This window comes from Eumetopias jubatus, unplaced genomic scaffold (genome assembly GCF_037043125.1).
Source record: "Eumetopias jubatus isolate StellerSeaLion01/CBP00866 unplaced genomic scaffold, mEumJub1_p1.0 scaffold_2, whole genome shotgun sequence".
Lineage (NCBI taxonomy): Eukaryota > Metazoa > Chordata > Mammalia > Carnivora > Otariidae > Eumetopias > Eumetopias jubatus.
This window is the reverse complement of record NW_028274808.1, coordinates 109,273,554-109,292,770: the sequence shown is the minus strand read 5'-3', so window position 1 is coordinate 109,292,770 and position 19,217 is coordinate 109,273,554. Positions and strand designations below refer to the sequence as shown.

Here is a 19,217-nt window from a genome sequence, read left to right as displayed (position 1 = left end):
CATATGGTTTCACTTATCTGTGGAACATAAGGAATAGCCTGGAGGACATTAGGAGAAGGAAGGGGAAAATGAAGGGGGGAAATCGGAGGGAGAGACGAACCATGAGAGACTGAGGGTTTTAGAGGGGAGACAGGTGGGCGGATGGGTTAGCCCAGTGATGGGTATTAAGGAGGGCATGTACTGCATGGAGCACTGGGTGTTATACGAAAACAATGAATCGTGGATCACTACATCAAAAATTAATGATGTATTGTATGGTGCTGGACATAACATAATAAAATTAAATTTAAAAAAAGTTTTTATTGTCTGAGAGTCTTTGCCCATTAGCAAGGGGGCAATTTACTTTTTTCTTGTAACCTTAATTTATAACTCTAATATTTCACCTTTTTCTCCTAGGTCAGAGAAAAAAAATGAAAAACAATTACAGGTTTTTTTTTTTTCTTTCCCTATAACTAAGGCAGTAAATGTTTTAAAAGCCAATCAAAATCTTCACTTTTATTTATTTATTTTTTTGCAAGAACATTTCAGGGATAACCTCTAAAGATTGGCTGTTTCTCATGATGTTAGTGCCCTTTCAGGACCTCTACCTAGATATTTCATTAGGGGTTGCAAAATAATGATATTGTAATTCTACTATACCTTCTTTAGTCTAAGAACTTACTTCATCAATTATTTGGTTATCCTGTCTTACAGTTCATACAGGAAAGATAGAATAACAGATATTTTTTTCTCTTTTACTAATCAGTTTTCGAAATGATACATGGTTCCCCATTAACTAATCCCCTAATCCAAAGGTTAAGATTGCTATTGTATTTTGATTATCATCATGAATGCATGGATTTAAACTCATTTGATGTGTTTTAATCCATTACTGTTATTTTTCTCATTTATGCTCTAATTGTCCCATCTTTAACCAGAAGACACCTCTTCAAGTTGGCTCCTGAGTCCTCTTAATATCTAGGTAGAGATTATCAAAGGCCACTAAAATCGTGAGAAACATCTAACCTTTGGAAGTTATATCATCATTCTTGAAGTGTTCTTGCAAAAAAAAAAAAAGTCTGTGGCCTTTAACAGTTTTCTTTCTTTCTGCTATAACAAGATGCACCTGTATCATCTTGTGCTTTTTTTTTTCCTGATCCATATTTGCAATAAGCCACTTGTACAAGGAATCCTGGTTTCTTATAGTGGTAAACATTATGTAGAGACCAATATCAGGTATTCCATAGGGGTGCTCTGTGGGAACTGCAGGTTTTCTTCAAAAAAATAATGGGAAAGAGAGTTGGGGGGGGTGGAGAGAGAGAGAGAGAGAAACAGGAACTACAAATTAAAAGAGACCTAAGAGACTAAACTAGTAACAAAATTATGAGATAAGAGGACAAATTCCAAAAAAATACTAGATATTTGATGGGTACTTATTATTAAATTTTGAAGTATTGCTATCATTGCCATTCTTTTAAAAGAATTCCTTTAGAGATGCACGTTACAGTATGTATAGATGTATTAATATTATGTTTGGATTTGACTAAAAAATCTTGGGGATGAGGAATGAATAGGGTGGTATAGATGAAATAAGATTAGCCATCAGTACATTATATTATTCTATCTACTTTTGTATGCTTCAAAATTTCCAAAACAAAAGGTTAAAAAAACTATTTTGACACAGTCAGCTTCATATAATATTTAAAAATGGAAATTAAAACTAGTTTTAACTGTCATATATGCATATTTGTGCTTGGGTGATGCTAGAGATATTTGATTAATAAGAGTTGAGAAGCACTGATTACTGATTAGGTAGAAAGATTACATTACCAAGAACATTCAAAAATGATTTTAATAAAAGCTAGAGTTAGAAACATGATTAAACCTATAACCACATTAATGATTAAAACATTCTAATGACTACTCTGAGGAAAGGAGAAAGAAAGAAGCAATGTTGAGAAACTCTGAGAAGTCTGTGGGAAGTTAACAGAACAATCTAACAAGACCCACTTAATACTGTTTTAATAAAGGGCATAGTATGAGTTTGCCCTTTGGAAATGCATAATTAACTATATGAGGATTAAATATGGCTCTCTTTTGTATTATAATACTTTATGCAAAAAAAATCATACAATTCAAATAGGAAAAGTGTCCAACTAACTCTGACCTACAGGGCCAATGATGGGTAGAACAAAGATCTAGATCAAGGTCAGTAAAATAGGAAGTTTTTTTCCAGATGATGGAAACTATGCCATGTAGTAGGGGTGGCAAACTGACAGTTCTTCCAGCATCAGGCAGAAATGAATGCCTGAGCCCGCACTGTGCATGGGGGGCGGGGGCAGTGGTAACCAGGGGAGAGCATGTGTCCATTATCTGACAGGTATAGTTGCTATTTAAGTACAAAAGCACCTTGTTATTAGTTCTTTTGATTACTTTAAGAGAAGCCAGAAACTGGTAGTTTTACAAAAAATCTCCTGATAATAAATTATAAAGATAAATAATAAATGTCAACACCTCCCAAAGTGAAAGGTCCACCAGTCTGGCCAAGACATCTGTAAACCATCTGTTTGCAATCTCTGCTATATTGTATAAGAATTGTAAAACTTGCTGCCCTAAGAAATTTGCAACTATCTACGTAAGGCTGTTCAACATTGGTGTGCATGAGGATAAACTAGCAAGCTTGATCAAATGCAAATTCCTGAAACTCATCACAGAGAATCTTATTCAGTGATCCTCCAGTGCATCCCAGAAAGCTGAAATTTTGATTACCACTTAGGTCACTTCAAAGCATGGGTCCATGATCCACAGTTTGTAAATCGTCAGGTTAGGGAAACCATAAATATTGTATTTTGAGAAATCTAAGACAATATGTAAGTTCAGAGTAAGACAATATTGGTAGAGGCTATAATTGTGAGTAAAGCTCCATGGGTAGAAGACTAATGAGAATGTGGGTCATAAAGGATGAAGGCACAGAGCCTTGAAATTGGCATACTTGTGATGGCCAAGTGTAAGGTAATCACAGAACTGGTAATCACAGAACTGGTAATCATAAGCAACAAATGTTGACCAGTGTAAGGTAATCACAGAACTGGTAATCATAAGCAACAAATGTTGACCAGTGTAAGGTAATCATAGCAACAAACTGTCCAGTAGGCTTGAGATTTCAAAACTGTAAATACTTTCTTAAAAACTGTGGACAAACATGTGCTCTAAGGTCAAGTAATCACACAACTTATAAGTGGCCATGCAAGAAAAGAAATATATTCCATAATATTCCAAAGGTTTATCAAAAGTCATGATCATTCTGTGATAGTCACTAACTTATTATCACTCATAATTGTTCTGAGTGATATCTAATTCAGATAGAGATGTAGTTAAGACAAGAGTGTGTGAGAGTGTGTGTCTGTGTGTGTTTGTGCGTGTGTGTGTTGGCTATGTTTATATGGGCTTACATTTATTATTTTTTGATCTGAGATGTAGAAGCAAGTTTTGTTAAAATCCAGTGATTCAGTGACATCTATAAACAACACTTGCTCATTCCATTGGGGAATTATGGAAACAGCTACATATGCAAGAAAGCCATCAAAATCAATTTACTGTCATTAATGGTACAGCACATGGGTATGTTCTTGCTTCATTAATGTCTATTATTTGCTTTCCAGTAAAGGACTAGTTGCTTTCAAAGACTGAATATAGGTCAGATTACATTCTGTGTGAGGTCCCAAAAGCAAGGTAATGGTAGTAAAATATTCAAAATTTCTTCTGTACCAATATTTGCATATTTCTAATAAAAATAATGTACAGGCTTCTTTTAGCTTTTATACCAATAGTGTGCTTCACTCTGCTGTAAGACAACTGCTAAAAAGACACTCTGCTGTAGTGAGTGCTCACAGCTTAATTCACAGAAGATTAGCTGCCATTCTGCTAAGTGTCTTATTCTGCATTTCTTTTGTTATCTGGGCAGTGTCATTTCCTACCACACTACCCAACGTCTAGCTTTGAAAACAAGTATTCAGTAGGCAAGAGCTAGTCCTGATGGATGGCCAAAAAGAAGTTTCTCTCAAGAAATGCCATAACCTAAAAGCAATCGAATAATGTGTACATTATCTTGGTGGTTCTTATAATGGGGATGAGGAAGGGTGGATTGTCTTAGAAATAAAGAGAATTTAATGTCACTTTCATGTTACCTGAGCAGAGTGAAAATATAATAAAATGGTAAAACAATATTCCAAACCCACTGCAATGATCCAGGAATGTAACAAAAGGCAGAACACTCTATTAAGATGTTCGTGAAAGGGGGATTATTTCCCCCAAATATGTGCTATTGGTATATCTAAGACATTTCCGTAGTTACCCATGTGATCCCAAATACATTTCAAGTCACACAGTTTAAAAAAAGTCACAATCTCTAAGGAAAATGAGAACTGTTAGGAAATATATGCACTAAATGGAGCATGGCTTGTCACAAAGGGATTTGGCTGTTTATAGAAAATTGTGGGAAGAATGCAAAGGTAAGGATAGAACTGAGCAAAGTGAGGGGCCATCTGGGTGGCTGTCAGTTAAGCATCTAACTCTTGGTTTTGGTTCAGATCTCATGATCTCAGGGTCATAAGGTTGAGCCCCACATCAGGCTCAGTGTGGAGTCTGCTTGAGATTCTCCCTCTGCCTCTACCCGGCTCTCTCTCTCCGAAATAAATAAATAAAATCTTAAAAAAAAAAAAAAAAAAGAACAGAGGAAAGTGAAGGGTGGCTCTGCCCATGGCAAAACTGAGGTTGAAACCTGTGAGATGCCCTGTGGCTCTAAGTTTCCAGAGCCATTATGAGATCTGTGTGTGTGTGCATATACCTCTGCAGGTACACATGTGCTATCTATCTACTCTTTGCTTACGGTTCTTAAGAATGTTCTATAACTTAGACAATAAGGAGGGAAGCAACTCTTTGCCCATCTTTTTTCCCTCTTCCAGCCAAGAAAGTTAGAGCTTCTACCTTATGTTACCTCACATTTTACAGATGTGAAATCCTATTATTACAAAATATGCCCTCATTTTAAAATGTTAGCTATACAAATGATGCACTCAAACAAAAAACCCGAAAGCCAAGTATACTCAAATTTACCAAAGTAATATTAAAATTGAGAATAGTGTGTTTATGAGTCTAAGACAGTCTAAACTCTGATGATACGTCATAGTTATTAAAAATGCTGCAGCCTGTACTCAGCTCAGACCCACTAAAGCAGAGGGCCCAGGTAGGGCCCATATATATATGTTTTATCACTGATTCTGCTCCACGGAAGAAACCCTACTACAAAATACCAGTTTTTTGGGTTTCTTTTAAATCATCTTTATTCTTCAGCACTAATAAAACTGACATATTATGAAAAAATGTGTTTAATGCAAGCATTAAATAAATGATTTATTTAGAGTATTTGAATGAATGAAATACAATTCAGGAGCTGTGAAAGTGGTCCACAGTAACATCTCTGGCAGAATCAAAAGCATGCAAGAGAAGAATTTAAAGGAGAACAAAAAAAGCAAAGAGAGAGGCAGGTATTTGGTATTCAGGTAACCAGATGAAGTTATAATATTCAACTGATGATCAAAACAATAATGCTGGGTCATCTAACAAAATGTGTATCTCCCACATGGCTACATGTCAGATATCCAGAAACTTCGTTTATAAAGAAATAGTTTCTTACTTTCCATTTCATACAAGGAAGCTGAGATACTGGGACTACTTAAAATTTGTGCCAGCTCCTACAGCAAGAGCACTGAAGAGCTGGGTGAGGGCTCGCAGCCGCTGCACATACTGTCTCCTGCCTGTGAAGCAGGTGGGAGGGAGGAGGAGAGAGAGGAAAAGGAGAAGGGATGAAGAAAAAGGGAGTTGGGAGGAGGCTAGAGGTGACCTTCTGATGAAGGCAGCAAGGAAAGCCTCTTGAGTGCCCTCTGCCTCAGCTACTGACCGGTCTCTACCACACTAACCCGCTGGTGTTCGGGGTCTGAGTGCAGCACACCAGCTACACTCCCCTCAGCAGTATCCTCCATAAAACCCATCTGTGTCTGCCTGCCCCTCAGCAGGAAGACTTTGCTGCTTTTTAAATTCATCAGCAAAGACAGATCTGCGATGAGAGCTGATCTGTTGCAAGGGAAATATGTGAGTTATTTGCCATTAGCATTTAGATTTGAACAAGGACATTCTGTGACAATGCCCTCACCCAAAGGCATAGAGTCCAGGCTTAGAAGATCTTCTCAGGTAGGCAGGAGGAAGACAGAGCTTGGAGCACACCTAAGACCTTACCCTTTAATTAATCCAACCTTTTAGAGTAATAGCTGTTTGCATTTTAAATTTCTTTACAAACTATAAAATGTCTTTATTTGACCCCCATACAATCCTACGAGGGTAATATTTTCCTGTTTTACAGGTGAAGAACCCAACTCAGAGATACTAGAGATAGGGTTCATAGGTGCAAAGCAAAGACTTGAATGCAGGTGTTGCGACTCCAGATACAATGCTCCTCCCATAACTGCTTTCCTAGGCATGGAGATAAGCCTAAAGGCCCAAGATGCATCCAGTTTAAGATCAAATGCCAAGTTGCTATGTTAATGAGATAAAGCTGACAAGAAATATAGTGTGGTTAGATACAGGTTAGGGATAACCTATTACTACAAAGTAGTGGTAATGAATTTATGATTGTTTTTTCAGTAAAACCAAATCTAAAAAGTTATTTTCAGAATCAAAATAAAGTCTTTTTTTTTTTTTTTAACCCACTCCTTCCAGGCTCACTGACAAACACCAAAGGCAACAAGGTCTGTCTGCAGCACACTAAAGCCAAACAATTTACAAACTTGTAGTGATGACACAGTGTCAGGAACCTAGAGGACTAGTTTGTGTCAATAACCCCAGCTGAAAAATATTTCAGAGCATCCTATAGTATCCCTTTTATTTCAGTTTTCACCTATTTGCTGGATATGTTAACACACAGAAATTCTGTTTAAAAACTGTGGTGGGAATCCTCCATATTATGTGTCTTTGAGCCTGCACAGGATACTTATTTGATTGGAGTTGGTTGCTAAAGGCCTAAATCAGAGTTCAGTCCATAGGACGGACCAGTTTCCTTCTTTTTCAAGATCCATTTTTTCTCTCTTAATCCCTGCCAAACATGTCATGCAAACATGGTATTTGCGGTAAGGGCCGCTTGAATGAGGCAGGACGACCGCAGCATAAACGCACGGCCGCCACTGGGGGCGCTCTGTGTCCCTGGCCTCCAAGTGCGTCCTGACACTGGAAACACTAACCTCGCCTGGGAACTTGAGAAAAACACAAATGCTCCTATCCCAGACCTACAGAGTCAGAAGTAGTCACCTGTGCTTTGACCAGCCCTCCACGTGACCTGTTGTCAGCTGAAGTTTGAGAACTACTACTCTAGGGTGATCACAAGAGAGCATTAACTTCAAATCTGAAAGATAATATTTTCAATCATACTTGTGTACTGCAAAATTTGCAAGGAAATATGATCCCTTACCGCATGCCCACATATCCACTGGCTTTCCATAAGGATCTTTACGTAGAACTTCTGGAGAAAGATAGCCCGGTGTGCCAGCAAAACCTAGGGAAAACGGAAGTTAATGAGTCAGAGTTGATTTGACAAAACCAATGTGAAATGGGAAACTAAGGAAGAAAACATTTTTCGGACTTTTTAATCTGATGATCTGTTTATCAAAATAAAACAAGGCCTAAAATAATCTACACTAGTTTTTCTCTATAGCAGTATCAACACTAATCTGCTTTGTAGCTTATTAGAAAAAAATGCATTTTTCCCCTAGATATGAAGGCTACTCTATTATGCTATATAGTCAGCATGTATACTTAAGTCTATCTGGTTAGCAGTTCTTATTCTCACTTACTTATGCAGGATTTGAAACTAAACCTGTGAAGGGGATCAGAACATATCACCCCAAAATATGCCATTGTGGCATACTGATTATTTTTAGCTGAAGGCAACTGAGAATCAGTAGATGTATGACAGGCTCTTTAATCTCCCTTCTACCTAAAAGTAGGGCATAAAATTTTTTGTGAAAAAGGTGCCCTCCCTGTACCAGGAAGAGGAGAACATTCCTGGCATGGGAATTGGTGCCAAGATGGATCTATACAAACCAACCTTACTAAAATAACCTTGATCTTCCATTAGTTTCCCTATGTGTTTCCTCATTATTTCCCCACAATTTAATGTCCTGAGCTAAACCCCCTTTTTCCTTTGTCTTGTCAAATCTCCATAATTTATCACTCTTTGTTAAAATGGGATATAAGTCCCTTGGTCTGCCCTTTCTTCAGGTCTTCATTTATTTTCTAGAAAGGCCTCTGTGTGTATGTAAAAGTTAAAATATTAACATAAAAAAATTGTATGCTTTTCTCCTGTTTATCAGTCTTTTGTCAGTTCAACTCACACGCCCCAGTGACGGACCTAAGAGGGGAGAGCAAGTCTTTCCTCCCCCATACCTGAAAAGAAATAGGGAGAAATTTGAAGATAGGGTTAGAACCTTGGAAGAGATGATAGTTATCATGATACCGACATAATTTTATTATGAGAAGCATTCACCTATAAAACAAAAGAACAAAAACATAGACCCTAAGTAAATATTTTTGAAAGTAAGGCAGGGGTGGGGATGGGGCTGAGAGTAATTGAAGAATTCACCAGGAGAAGGAATAAGCCCTAAATATATCAAAGAGATTGCTGTGTACTAATAAATAGTCAGTGTGTACTTAATAACTGTCAACTAAAGAGAAGACTCAGGAACATTTGGATAAATCACTATTGAACAAGTATCAACTAGAATTTGAAGAAAGAGACATGGTAAGAGAAACTAGATGGCAAAATAAAGTTTCATTATTGTATAAATCAGTGTAAACTCCAATGAGGTATGCTTAAATAACAATCAATTTAGAGCTAGACCCTTGAGTGACATTTTTCTTCTTATTTCTGAAAATAATAGCTTTCAAATAAAAATAGCTACTTTTAAAAAGACCCAAAATAACTATTTGGAAGTTTTCTATAAAGGCACTTGAAAACTGGAAACATTTCTTTAAAAGGATATGTAATCAGGAATTCCTCTGACCACAAATCACTGAAGAAGCTCATTACATATTTAATGGGATTCAAAGTGCCCAAGAAAGCTTTTTCTTACTATTTTTCAAACTTATTAAGAACAATGTGCAAAAACAAGTATAAAAATAAATATGTATGTATGTATGTGTATATATATGTAATAGCATGGTTATTCCTCTGAACAAAATTACCTTGGAAAGTGAGGCAAAGGATTGTGGATTTTAACCCCTACGCCCCTGTAATGCTTTTCCTTTCCTTTGTTGTAGAGGAGGATGGAGTGGACAGTGAGAAGGGACTCCAAGAAAAGATGCCTGTACTGTAGTTTAAGCTTCACATGGACCACAGTGGGTCTACCCCTGTTCTCAAACTTCACTTAAAGGAAGCATTTACTTTGATTTACTTGACAGTTGTGAGATGAAAGAATTCCTGAGTAATCATGGTGGTCCCATTACCTAAAGTGTGAGGATTCCATCAAGGAGTGATGTGAAGTCCGCTAATTCCAAGGGAGGGATGGGCGTAAGAGTTCTAAAGAGCTACTGGTATGCCACACCTGCTCTCAGTCCAATGGTCTCTTTCTAACTCCTCCCAAGTTGAGACACAGACAAAGGAACCCAATGAGAAACCAATGTCCAATTCCAGATTGAAGACCATGTTCCTAGCCCACGCTTTAAGACCCTTTATCTCCCGGTTCCCCTTCATTCATCCAACATGATTTCTTTCTACCCCTGAGCATTTGACCTGGTTAATTTTTTTAAGGTCTCTTGAAAACAGACTTCTCATTCTTGCCCTTGATGTTACTTTTTCTGTTCCTTGAAGCCTCAATTTCCATCTCTACCTTTTCTCTAACAGAGAGTTGGCTCTAAATTACTTCCATTTAGAGATCTCCTTAGCTAACTACAATTCTCAGTGGTCCATCCTCACTTTGAATTTTGACTACCTTTTTATATACAATCTATAACCTCCTATCTAGAATTAGTAAACCTTAAAATAGGTCTTAAATATCTTAGAATACATTTCCTAGAGGAGGAAATGTTAATGATATTTTGTTTAGGTAGAAAAGATAAAGAACTCACCATGTGACTAAGAAATGAAAAGGTAATTTTACATGTAAATTATTACAAACCTTTTCTGGAAATTAAAATGCTTAGAGAACACCATCACGTTCATTCTTTAATTTAATATAATTACCACTTGAGCAGTCAGTGGGGTCCTTACTCCTATTGAAACATACTCTAAATGTATAAACATTAAAGAACTGTGAACTGGGCAATGTGTTCTCATGAATACCAAAATACTCAGGGTAAGACAGATAAAACCTTCTTTAGCAGGAGATTAAACTCATAAGAATCTCATTTATCATGACATATGCTATTAACAGGGAAATTAATGACAGCTTGTTTTCTTTAGAGACAGTATGTGCTTCTCACTCTGAAAAACCAATAGGAATATCAGAACAGATCAAAAACAAAACATAATTACTTACTGTTGGGAACGTCCATTGCATTAAAAAAAAACCCTCAATATTTTTAAAAAGAGACATAATAGCAATCAAGCAAAACAATTATTCCATGAAGGAAAATGGTGGTAGTTATCCTTTTTTCCTAGCGGCAACAAAGAACTGGAAATATACTGCAAACACCGCTTCCAATCCTACAGGAGAAATGGGCTATATTTTGATATTTCTCTTTGGTAAATTTTCTAGCCATCTTAACAAGTGTAGTGACACAGGGTGTTACTTCTAGCATTTCTGGCTAGTAATCCAATAGATCAAGGCTAGGAAGACAGAAGAAATCATGAGAAAAAGAAACATTTAGACTTAAAAATTAGAAAAAAAACACAATAAGCAGCTTCTATAAGCCTTGTGTAGTTTTATTTTTCTTATTTGTAGTGGACCTCTTATATTTATTAAAATAAAATTGAGCAAAAGCCTGAAATTCTGGCATTATATGTAATGAAGAAAGAGTTCTGCTCTTGTCTTAAAATAACTTATTTTATTAAAATAAAAAGGCTCCCCTCCCCATCACTGATAATACATTTTAAGAGACAAAATTAATCAGTCAAGGGTGATGGACATTAAGGAGGGCACTTGATGTAATGAGCACTGGGTGTTACATGCAACTGATGAATCACTAAGCTCTACCCCTGAAACTAGTAATACACTATAATCTTAATTAACTTTAATTTAAATAAAAAAATAATCAAATATATGAGACTATGATGGTAGATATGAATAAATATCAAATCAAGTCACTCATACTAAAACATGCTTTTACTTTAAAATCTATGATATATCTGGTAGTACACCCAAAAGATAAATAGTATATCACATGCCTCCTTTTCCTCAGGTAGGTTACCATGAGGATTCACTTGCATATAATAAGCTGAAAATAAGCTAAAGAAGAAAAGAAAAAGAAAAAAAACAATTTGTGCATTCTCTTAAGCTTATAAACTATGTTTTTTCTACATTTTTTGAAATGTGGAATTTTCTTAGGACTTAAAATGCCCCCTTGAAAGTCATTACTCTAATAGATATCTTAGCAAGAACATAACTGTTATAGCATCATACTGAAGAAGAAATGGGGATTTTATTCCCAATTTGTCATTCTTTCTCTGGAATCAGATGACTTTTAGAAATAAATGATCACAAATTTGTGTACTTTTATTTGGATGCTATTGCCTTCACCAACTTGATATTTGGTTTTTTACTCATTGATCTGCTAACAACTTTCACTGAGCAGGCAAAGAACTGTGGCATCGTGTTTCATGCCAAGATGGTTTTGAAAACTTATTCAACATCTTTCGTAGCCCAGGCATATTCCTATGGACTCATAACAGCCTTGCAAAGAAGTGTTTATTATCACTGCTTACAAAAGAGGACATGAACCTCACAGAGTTAAAGTGACTTGCCCAATATTATACAACTATTAAGAATCAGACCCAGGATATAAGTTTGGGTATTCTAATTCAAAAAGCAGAATTTTTTCTACTACACACAATCCTGCCCTCAAGCAGCTTGTCTAGCACGGGAGATAAAACACAGAGGTGAAAAACAAGGGATATTTAAGGTGCTCAATTATATCACACCTTTATACACAAAGCCAAGCTGCTGATATTAATTTGCAGACTTGACTCTGATAATAAGGCTTGTCTTGTTCGTAATATCCTATCATCACCTTCTACCCAGTTCTGGCAATTAGATCCCTAGCCTACGTCCTATTCTGGTGTCCTGCTTCATACCCTGAGTCTTGTGAAGCAGATGGGACTAGATGGCACTAGAGTCCAACCTCTGGGGCTTTGATTTCCTCTAAACGGACTTCCTTAAGAGTTCAGCTACTGTCTGTTCTACATGTTATCTGGAATTTGCTTGCTCTTGCATACTCCTTAGTTCAAGCTGTCATCGCACATAATTTGAACTACTGTATTAACCTAACTGGTCCCCTGCCTTGAGAGTAAGTATCCTTAAGCCACACTCTGCATTGTTACGCACAACATCATTATAAACATAAACCCAATTATGTCCTTCCCTACTTAAAATTTTTCACAGGATTCTTGAAACTTCTAGGATAAAAGCCAAATCCTTCAAAAGCACACAAAATCCTTTCCCACCTAATCAACTACCACTCATCCCAGTATAGCTATATCAAACTTCTTGCTATTCCACAAATAGAAACAGTAGTTTCATGCCTCTGAGGTTTCGCATGTGCTGATCCCTCTGTCTGGTATTTACCTCCTTGCATGTTAGTGAACAAATTCTCATTCACCCATTAGGGAAGCAGAAGCACTACCCCAAACACCAAAACTTTCCCCAGAGCACCTTCATGCATGCCTCTGTTAAGATGTTCCCACACTACATGGTAAATAGCTACCGATACAGAAATGTCAGTATCTTGAGGGGCAGGACCTCCTGCTTAATTTAAGCATTTCCATTTATTATTCTGCCCATCTCTGTGATAGCCTTCCTACTTTCTGTTGGACCTCAACTCCAAAGTTACCATATATTCTTTATCTGTGTCAACTGTGCCCTTACCCAGGATACAAAGATGCCTCTGAATCTCCAATTTACAGTACTTATTCTAGGTCCTACCTTCTTTCAGTGCGCATTTAAGAAGAACAAGCTTATTCATATGTCAAAATATGACAAACCAAATGCCAAGTTTGGAGATACTAAATTCATCTGGTGGGTGAGGAGAGACTTAATGTAAATGGTGGTATTAAGCTTAGGAGGAATCGTGGACAAGGCTAACAGTCAGGTACTACTGAAACAGGACAGGAAGCAGAAAATGAGGTCCTAAATTAAGCTGCCTGTAGAGGAGAAGGCTGCCACGCCACCCACTCACACTTATTAGCTGGGGGCTCTGTGCACACCTTAGATTTAGGAAAACACGGAAAGTCTTTGCATATAAAATGAAAGAAGTAAGCACTTTTTGAGTGCTCTTTCTCTTTGCTGTTGTTGTTCAGAGGAAAAAGCAATTAGAAGTGAAGGGCATTTAAAAATGATCTAACCTCAATACGTTGAAAGTCAGAAAAGAAGTAAGATAGAGGCTTGAGGAGAGGTTATATTTTGGGAGACTACATGGAAAAAAATGGGTCAGTACTGGGAAACGGCAAAAACAGAGGCATAAAAAAAAGAAACAGTGAATAAAATAACCCAACTGGGTAAATATTGAAACAATACACAAGCCTGGTTAGAAGTGCTCTAATTTAAACTGAGAGTTAATTTCTTTCTTAATTGTAAAGAAATAGACAATTCATCAAAAGAAATTTCGAAATTATCAAAATTTTAGAGCGGAAACTGGCAGTGTGAAGAAACAGAAGATAATTAAGATGAACACACACACATATATATGCTATAATATTTCTAACTTTAATTTGTTAGCTACAAAATATGTGGAAATATTCTGTATTTCCTGAGTCCCTACTATTTACACAGCAGTTTTTGGCATCACATCAAGTAAGGTTCTATGTGAAAGGTCATTTTCTCTTAAAAAGTCCTCTTTTAACAATGCAACCCTCCCTATTAATTCTTAGTACAGGATCCATTTTCTCACTCATGTTTTAAGAAAAAGTCTACATGTTACTGCTCTCCTATTAATCTTTTCTCTTAAATTATTTCTAGATCATATACCTTTTAATGTCAGTAAAATTAAATGCTTATAAAGGTCTAATGTCTTCAGTTTAGTCAGGCTGTTGTTAGAAGTAACATTTCTGTCTTATTTTGGCTGGGAAGTGGGTCATGATGAGCCAGAAGAGAATGAGCAGCATGAAGTAGAGAGAAGCCCTACTCACCAAACCACGCCTGCTGGTCTCCTTGAACTTCTATGGCTAAGCCAAAGTCTGCCAGTTTCACAGCTGCTCCCTTGGATTTGCTAGCTAAAAGCAAATTCTCAGGCTTTATTTAGAAAGAAAAAAAGAGAATGAAGTGAGAACCTATTTTAAGTGACTATTCAAAACTAACAACATTTTGTAAGATTAGGGGAAAAAAAAGTCATGCACTGTCCTCTCTCGCGAAGACTGTCATTCCTAAATCCCAGGGAAAATGTGGTTAGAAAAATGATTAAAAATTATCATGTGTGCAGGCTTCAGACAGATGCATAAATGTACTAGAGAGATACGGGGAAGAAGAGAGAATACACTTGGGGAGAGATCAAATGAACGGAAGCACCTGTCTTGACCTGCTCACATGCTTCCAAGGGCTGCTGAGGTCCAGACTTGGCCATGGACATTGACTTAGAAGCCTAATAGAGCACAGACATTTTCAGCAGAAGGAAACTTGGCAAAATGATAACAAGAGTTGGACCAATCTACAGACATTTGGCAAATGAAACTGTGCAAATTAAATCCTAGTTGACTTCAAGAGTTTGGACCCAAATGTAGTCATTTTGATTCCTCAATGTTTCCAAACAATTTCTGTACAAATTTTGGAGTCTTATTCTGAATTACATATTAAATTGCTGTCTTTAAGAATCTGTTTATTCTTAAAGGCAGAAAGAGTGTACTATTTGCCAAATGTTATAGTTAGCTTTTTTTTCCTTATAAGCCAGTTTTTTAAAACATAATTTATATGTCTACAAAGTGTGATTCAAAGCATTCCTTATATATTTGTTCTCACATCTTGGAATACTATAACAAAGATACATTTTCATTTTCTTGGGTATTTATCATTATTCAAGGACTGATAACTCGGTCTTGGAATAAGGCTGTGTTTATACCACTGTTTCCCAACGAGAGCATCGAGACACACTGCAACTCTAAAAACAGGCACGAGGGCAAAGTCTTTAATTTCCCCTGACCACCTTTGTGGATTTTAGGAAATGAAGGGAGAAGACGGTCAGGAAAAAGAGGCTGATTAATACATACACTGAAGTCTACCATCCCCAGGTATCTGGATGAACATACAGCTGGATTGGTACATACACATTTGGGAGAGTAGTTCAACATTTTCTTACCTTGGGCTAAAACCCAGACAATTTAGAGGTGTGCCTTGGACTGAAAGAAGTTGGGAAACAATGGAGTCTACAAGTGCCAAAACAATTGTCTGGAAATCTAAATATTCAGGTCATTCAAAGTGGTTCTGTTTATGTGTTGGCAAACTAATTCAATATTTTTTTTCATGAAATGGCTACTTTTTTCTTACTGAATTAGGCGATTCTGTTGATTGTTTTGAGCTTGTATAAACACAGCCTAAACCAATATTTAATTTATTAATTAAGCCAGCCATGCAAATTAGCAAAGACTCATAACCAGAACTTGGAAAAATTAGGTTAAGTTTATAAGAAGTAGGAGTGTAGGCACGTAAGTTTTAATCAAGTACCAGACTTCTTCAGGCTATTGCTGTTCACTGCCATCAGATTCATCACTATTATGACAATAGGTAACTGTAAGGAAAGCTCTGTAATTTCTTAGGGCTGATAGGGCTTTTTAAATTACCTCAACACTAAATACATCATAATTTAGTTTGGACACTGGGATGAAGATGTCTCAAGAATATGAAAGGTCTCCATGCTGAAATAACCTTTAGTAAAAACCTAACATCCACAATTACTTGGAACTCTGGTTATCTATTAATGTAGTACAGCATCTAACCATATTATATTATTAATATTTGACATTTTATTTTCACAACTAAAATTTATGGCCTACTACATTCATGCATTTTCTAATTTAATCACAAAGTGATTTCCAGTTATTATTAAATAAATGACTTGGAAAAACCACATCAAACTGTAAGCAATAGTTTAATTCTTTATAACCTTCACATTCAAAAGCACTGAGATGTCAGAGATCTCTGCTAATACACATCTGTCCTAATTTGTCAACCACAGACTCATTCAAGGAAAGAGTTCCAATTACTTTAGAAATCACGTCATTTTAGGTCTTTTAATCAAGTAGTACTGAAGTTTGTTGAGCAAATGCCAGTGCCATCAGTAAATAAACTTTTAAAATATTTATCACTAGGTCAAAAAAGGTTCTGGGCAGTGCTGTGTGCCTTACGCCCTTAAATACCAAGTGTCTGCCAATTCAGAAGAAATGGAACACCTTAGAGTTTTATCATACATGGCCTCTGAATGACTGGGGCAAATATTCATACCTAGAGATGACCTAGAAGACCTCTCTATAGGGCCTTGTGAGTCATCCAGGGAAATAATTAATCCATCTGGATAAGTGTTTTACCTTATACCCATGAAGACTGTTCAGCTGCAGTTATGTACAGGAAAAGGCAGGGCTCTTTCAAGGTTACTGTGTAGATTTAAGAATTAATAGAACTAAAATGGCTTCGTGTTTGTACATATCTTTTAAGCAAACCTAAAATACAGAATTATGGAATGCAAACTGAAAAATCAGGATGCTTACTGCCTTTATTAAAGGATTCTTTTCTTTATAAAATATTTCATCACAAGATGGCTTCTAATGGCCAGGTTCAATGAAACATTAGAAATAGCACACAAATTTGATTTATATACAACTGTTCGGAATACGTTCAAAATTTGAATAATCCTGTAATCATGTTCTACCATTTATATAGCATCCAACTTGAATATGCGTTGTACTACAAAAGTTCCCTGGCAAGTAGGTTAATCCAAATTCTGAACACCTACAGAAAAGAAGATAATTTGTGATTGTATTTCACAAAAGCTGAAATAGTAGAATCTTTCAGCTAATTACTGGCTGCTTCCTTAAAAGGATCACCACCATTACCTGCTACTATTCAACTATTTTGATTTTCTAAAGCAAATGAGAAACGTGAAATCAGAAACACAGGTCTTCCAGTGTATAGCTGAACATGAGAGAAATGGGCAACATGATGATCTAGAAAAAAGATGAAGAGCTAGGTCTATGTCCTGGGACTGACTGTTATTAACTGTGTGGACATGGGCAACTCAAAGACTCTTGGAGCTAATTAGTTCTTTCATCTCTCAAATGAACATTATAAGCATATTGCTCATAGCACTATATATGAAGTTATAAAATCTCATTGGATTTTATCCCAAGAGCCTGTCCTCGGTATGGAACAATATACACATTAGGGATTAGCTATTATACTCCAGTGCAGCTGACCATGTCAACGTGCAGGACACTGGATATTTGCAATGAATGTGCATATCTTGGGGGATGTCTATATTCCTAAATTTAATGCAATCTATTATGCTAATCTTTATACACTGAGATTATCTCTAAATTCCTATAATGCAATCACTTTTTAGGTTGGTTTTTAAATAGATTCTACTGACATTCTCACACACAGGTTCCTTCCCCACCCAACTGCTTCCTAATGATGCAGGATTTTCCATGACATCTGGTCTTAGTGTCAACAACCATTTATAGCATATCAGCTGTAATGAGCAGCAACTGTTGGCAAGTTTAGTTCTGTGCTTCCATATGGATGCAATGGCAACTTCTTTCAATGTGATTTGAGATTTTCTTGAATCTGTTCAAATATCTCAAAGTACCTACGCAGTTTGCTGGGATCACTTTTAAGACTGGGACTGACTTGGGAGATAAAATAACTCAAACCCCTCAGTCTCTAAATGAGGTAGGGAGATCCAAACAAGATGGGAGGATTTGAAACCAGATTCCTGATTTCTTTTAAAGATGTGATATTGAGGAAACTCCTCCGATGGTATAAAAATGGGTCATTTGCAAAAGGCAGTCCACTCAGTAGACAGTTGCAAAAGAATCTGAAGTATTCAAAAATATTTCCTACCCATATCCAAATAAAACCTGGGGGGAAACTTATGAAATATGAGCCATAGTTTCAATCTTGCTTCTCAAAAATCTCACAAACACAACACAAGAATTTCTAAATTAGTGTGATCTTTATTAAGGAACTGACTGGGCAAAGGTGATGATCATCTTCAGCATTAGTCATATCACAGATTTATCTGTGCACATATGTGATTATCAAACATTAGGAATTTTTATGTGTAGTGAAATCATGTGTTTTCACTACAAAACTCAAACATTAGGAATTTTTATGTGTAGTGAAATCATGTGTTTTACTTTTTTTTACAGCTTTTTTCTTTATGAAAATCATAAAACAGCCAGTTAGTTTTATCATTCTATATTATTTCTTTCATTTCTTTAGATATTAGTTTTTAAGAATTGAAACTGTCTTTTTAGATTGCCTTCCTCTACTGGAGAGTATTAGTTATTTCAACATGAAGTTAAGCATTCTGTGCTTTGGTGTGTTTTCAGTCACTTTTCCTTTGCCAAAAAAGGTGAGAACAAAGCTCCTAGAGATAAACTAAGTGAAAGTGCATGAACTGAAAAGCTTGATTATCAAGCTCACTCATGCACATGGCAGAAGTTCTTTTGTGCACATGGTACAAGTGACTTTTGCTTTTATTTTTATATGGAATGGATGCTTGATTTATGTACTCAGCACAGGGAGTTCTCAGCTGATGCACTGTTTTGTGATTATGAAGTACTATTTCCATCACCATGCATACATGAGCAAGTTCATAAGAATCATGTTTTCCATTCCTGTTTTCCTATTTACTTCTACATTATTAGCACATACTATTAGCACATACTTCTACACTGTTAGCAAATACTTCTCTGAAAGAAGCAGAGCAGAGTGCAACCACAGTGGGACTGTGCCAATTACCTACTGTTTCTCCATGGCCTGATACACAGCTGA

The 19,217-nt window shown here is 36.4% G+C and overlaps 1 protein-coding gene across 8 annotated transcripts in view; it reads right to left on the bottom strand.

Annotated features, from left to right (window-relative positions):
- CAMK2D (calcium/calmodulin dependent protein kinase II delta) overlaps positions 1 to 19,217 on the bottom strand; it is a 316,939-nt gene that overhangs the window by 70,685 nt on the left and 227,037 nt on the right. For all 8 annotated transcript variants that reach the window (XM_028121257.2, XM_028121262.2, XM_028121260.2 and 5 more), the window contains 2 exons: positions 14,366 to 14,468; positions 7,499 to 7,582 (listed from right to left, as the gene is read on the bottom strand). In XM_028121257.2, coding sequence (XP_027977058.1) covers positions 7,499 to 7,582; positions 14,366 to 14,468 — 187 coding nt within the window. The remainder of the gene's footprint in view (positions 1 to 7,498; positions 7,583 to 14,365; positions 14,469 to 19,217) is intronic.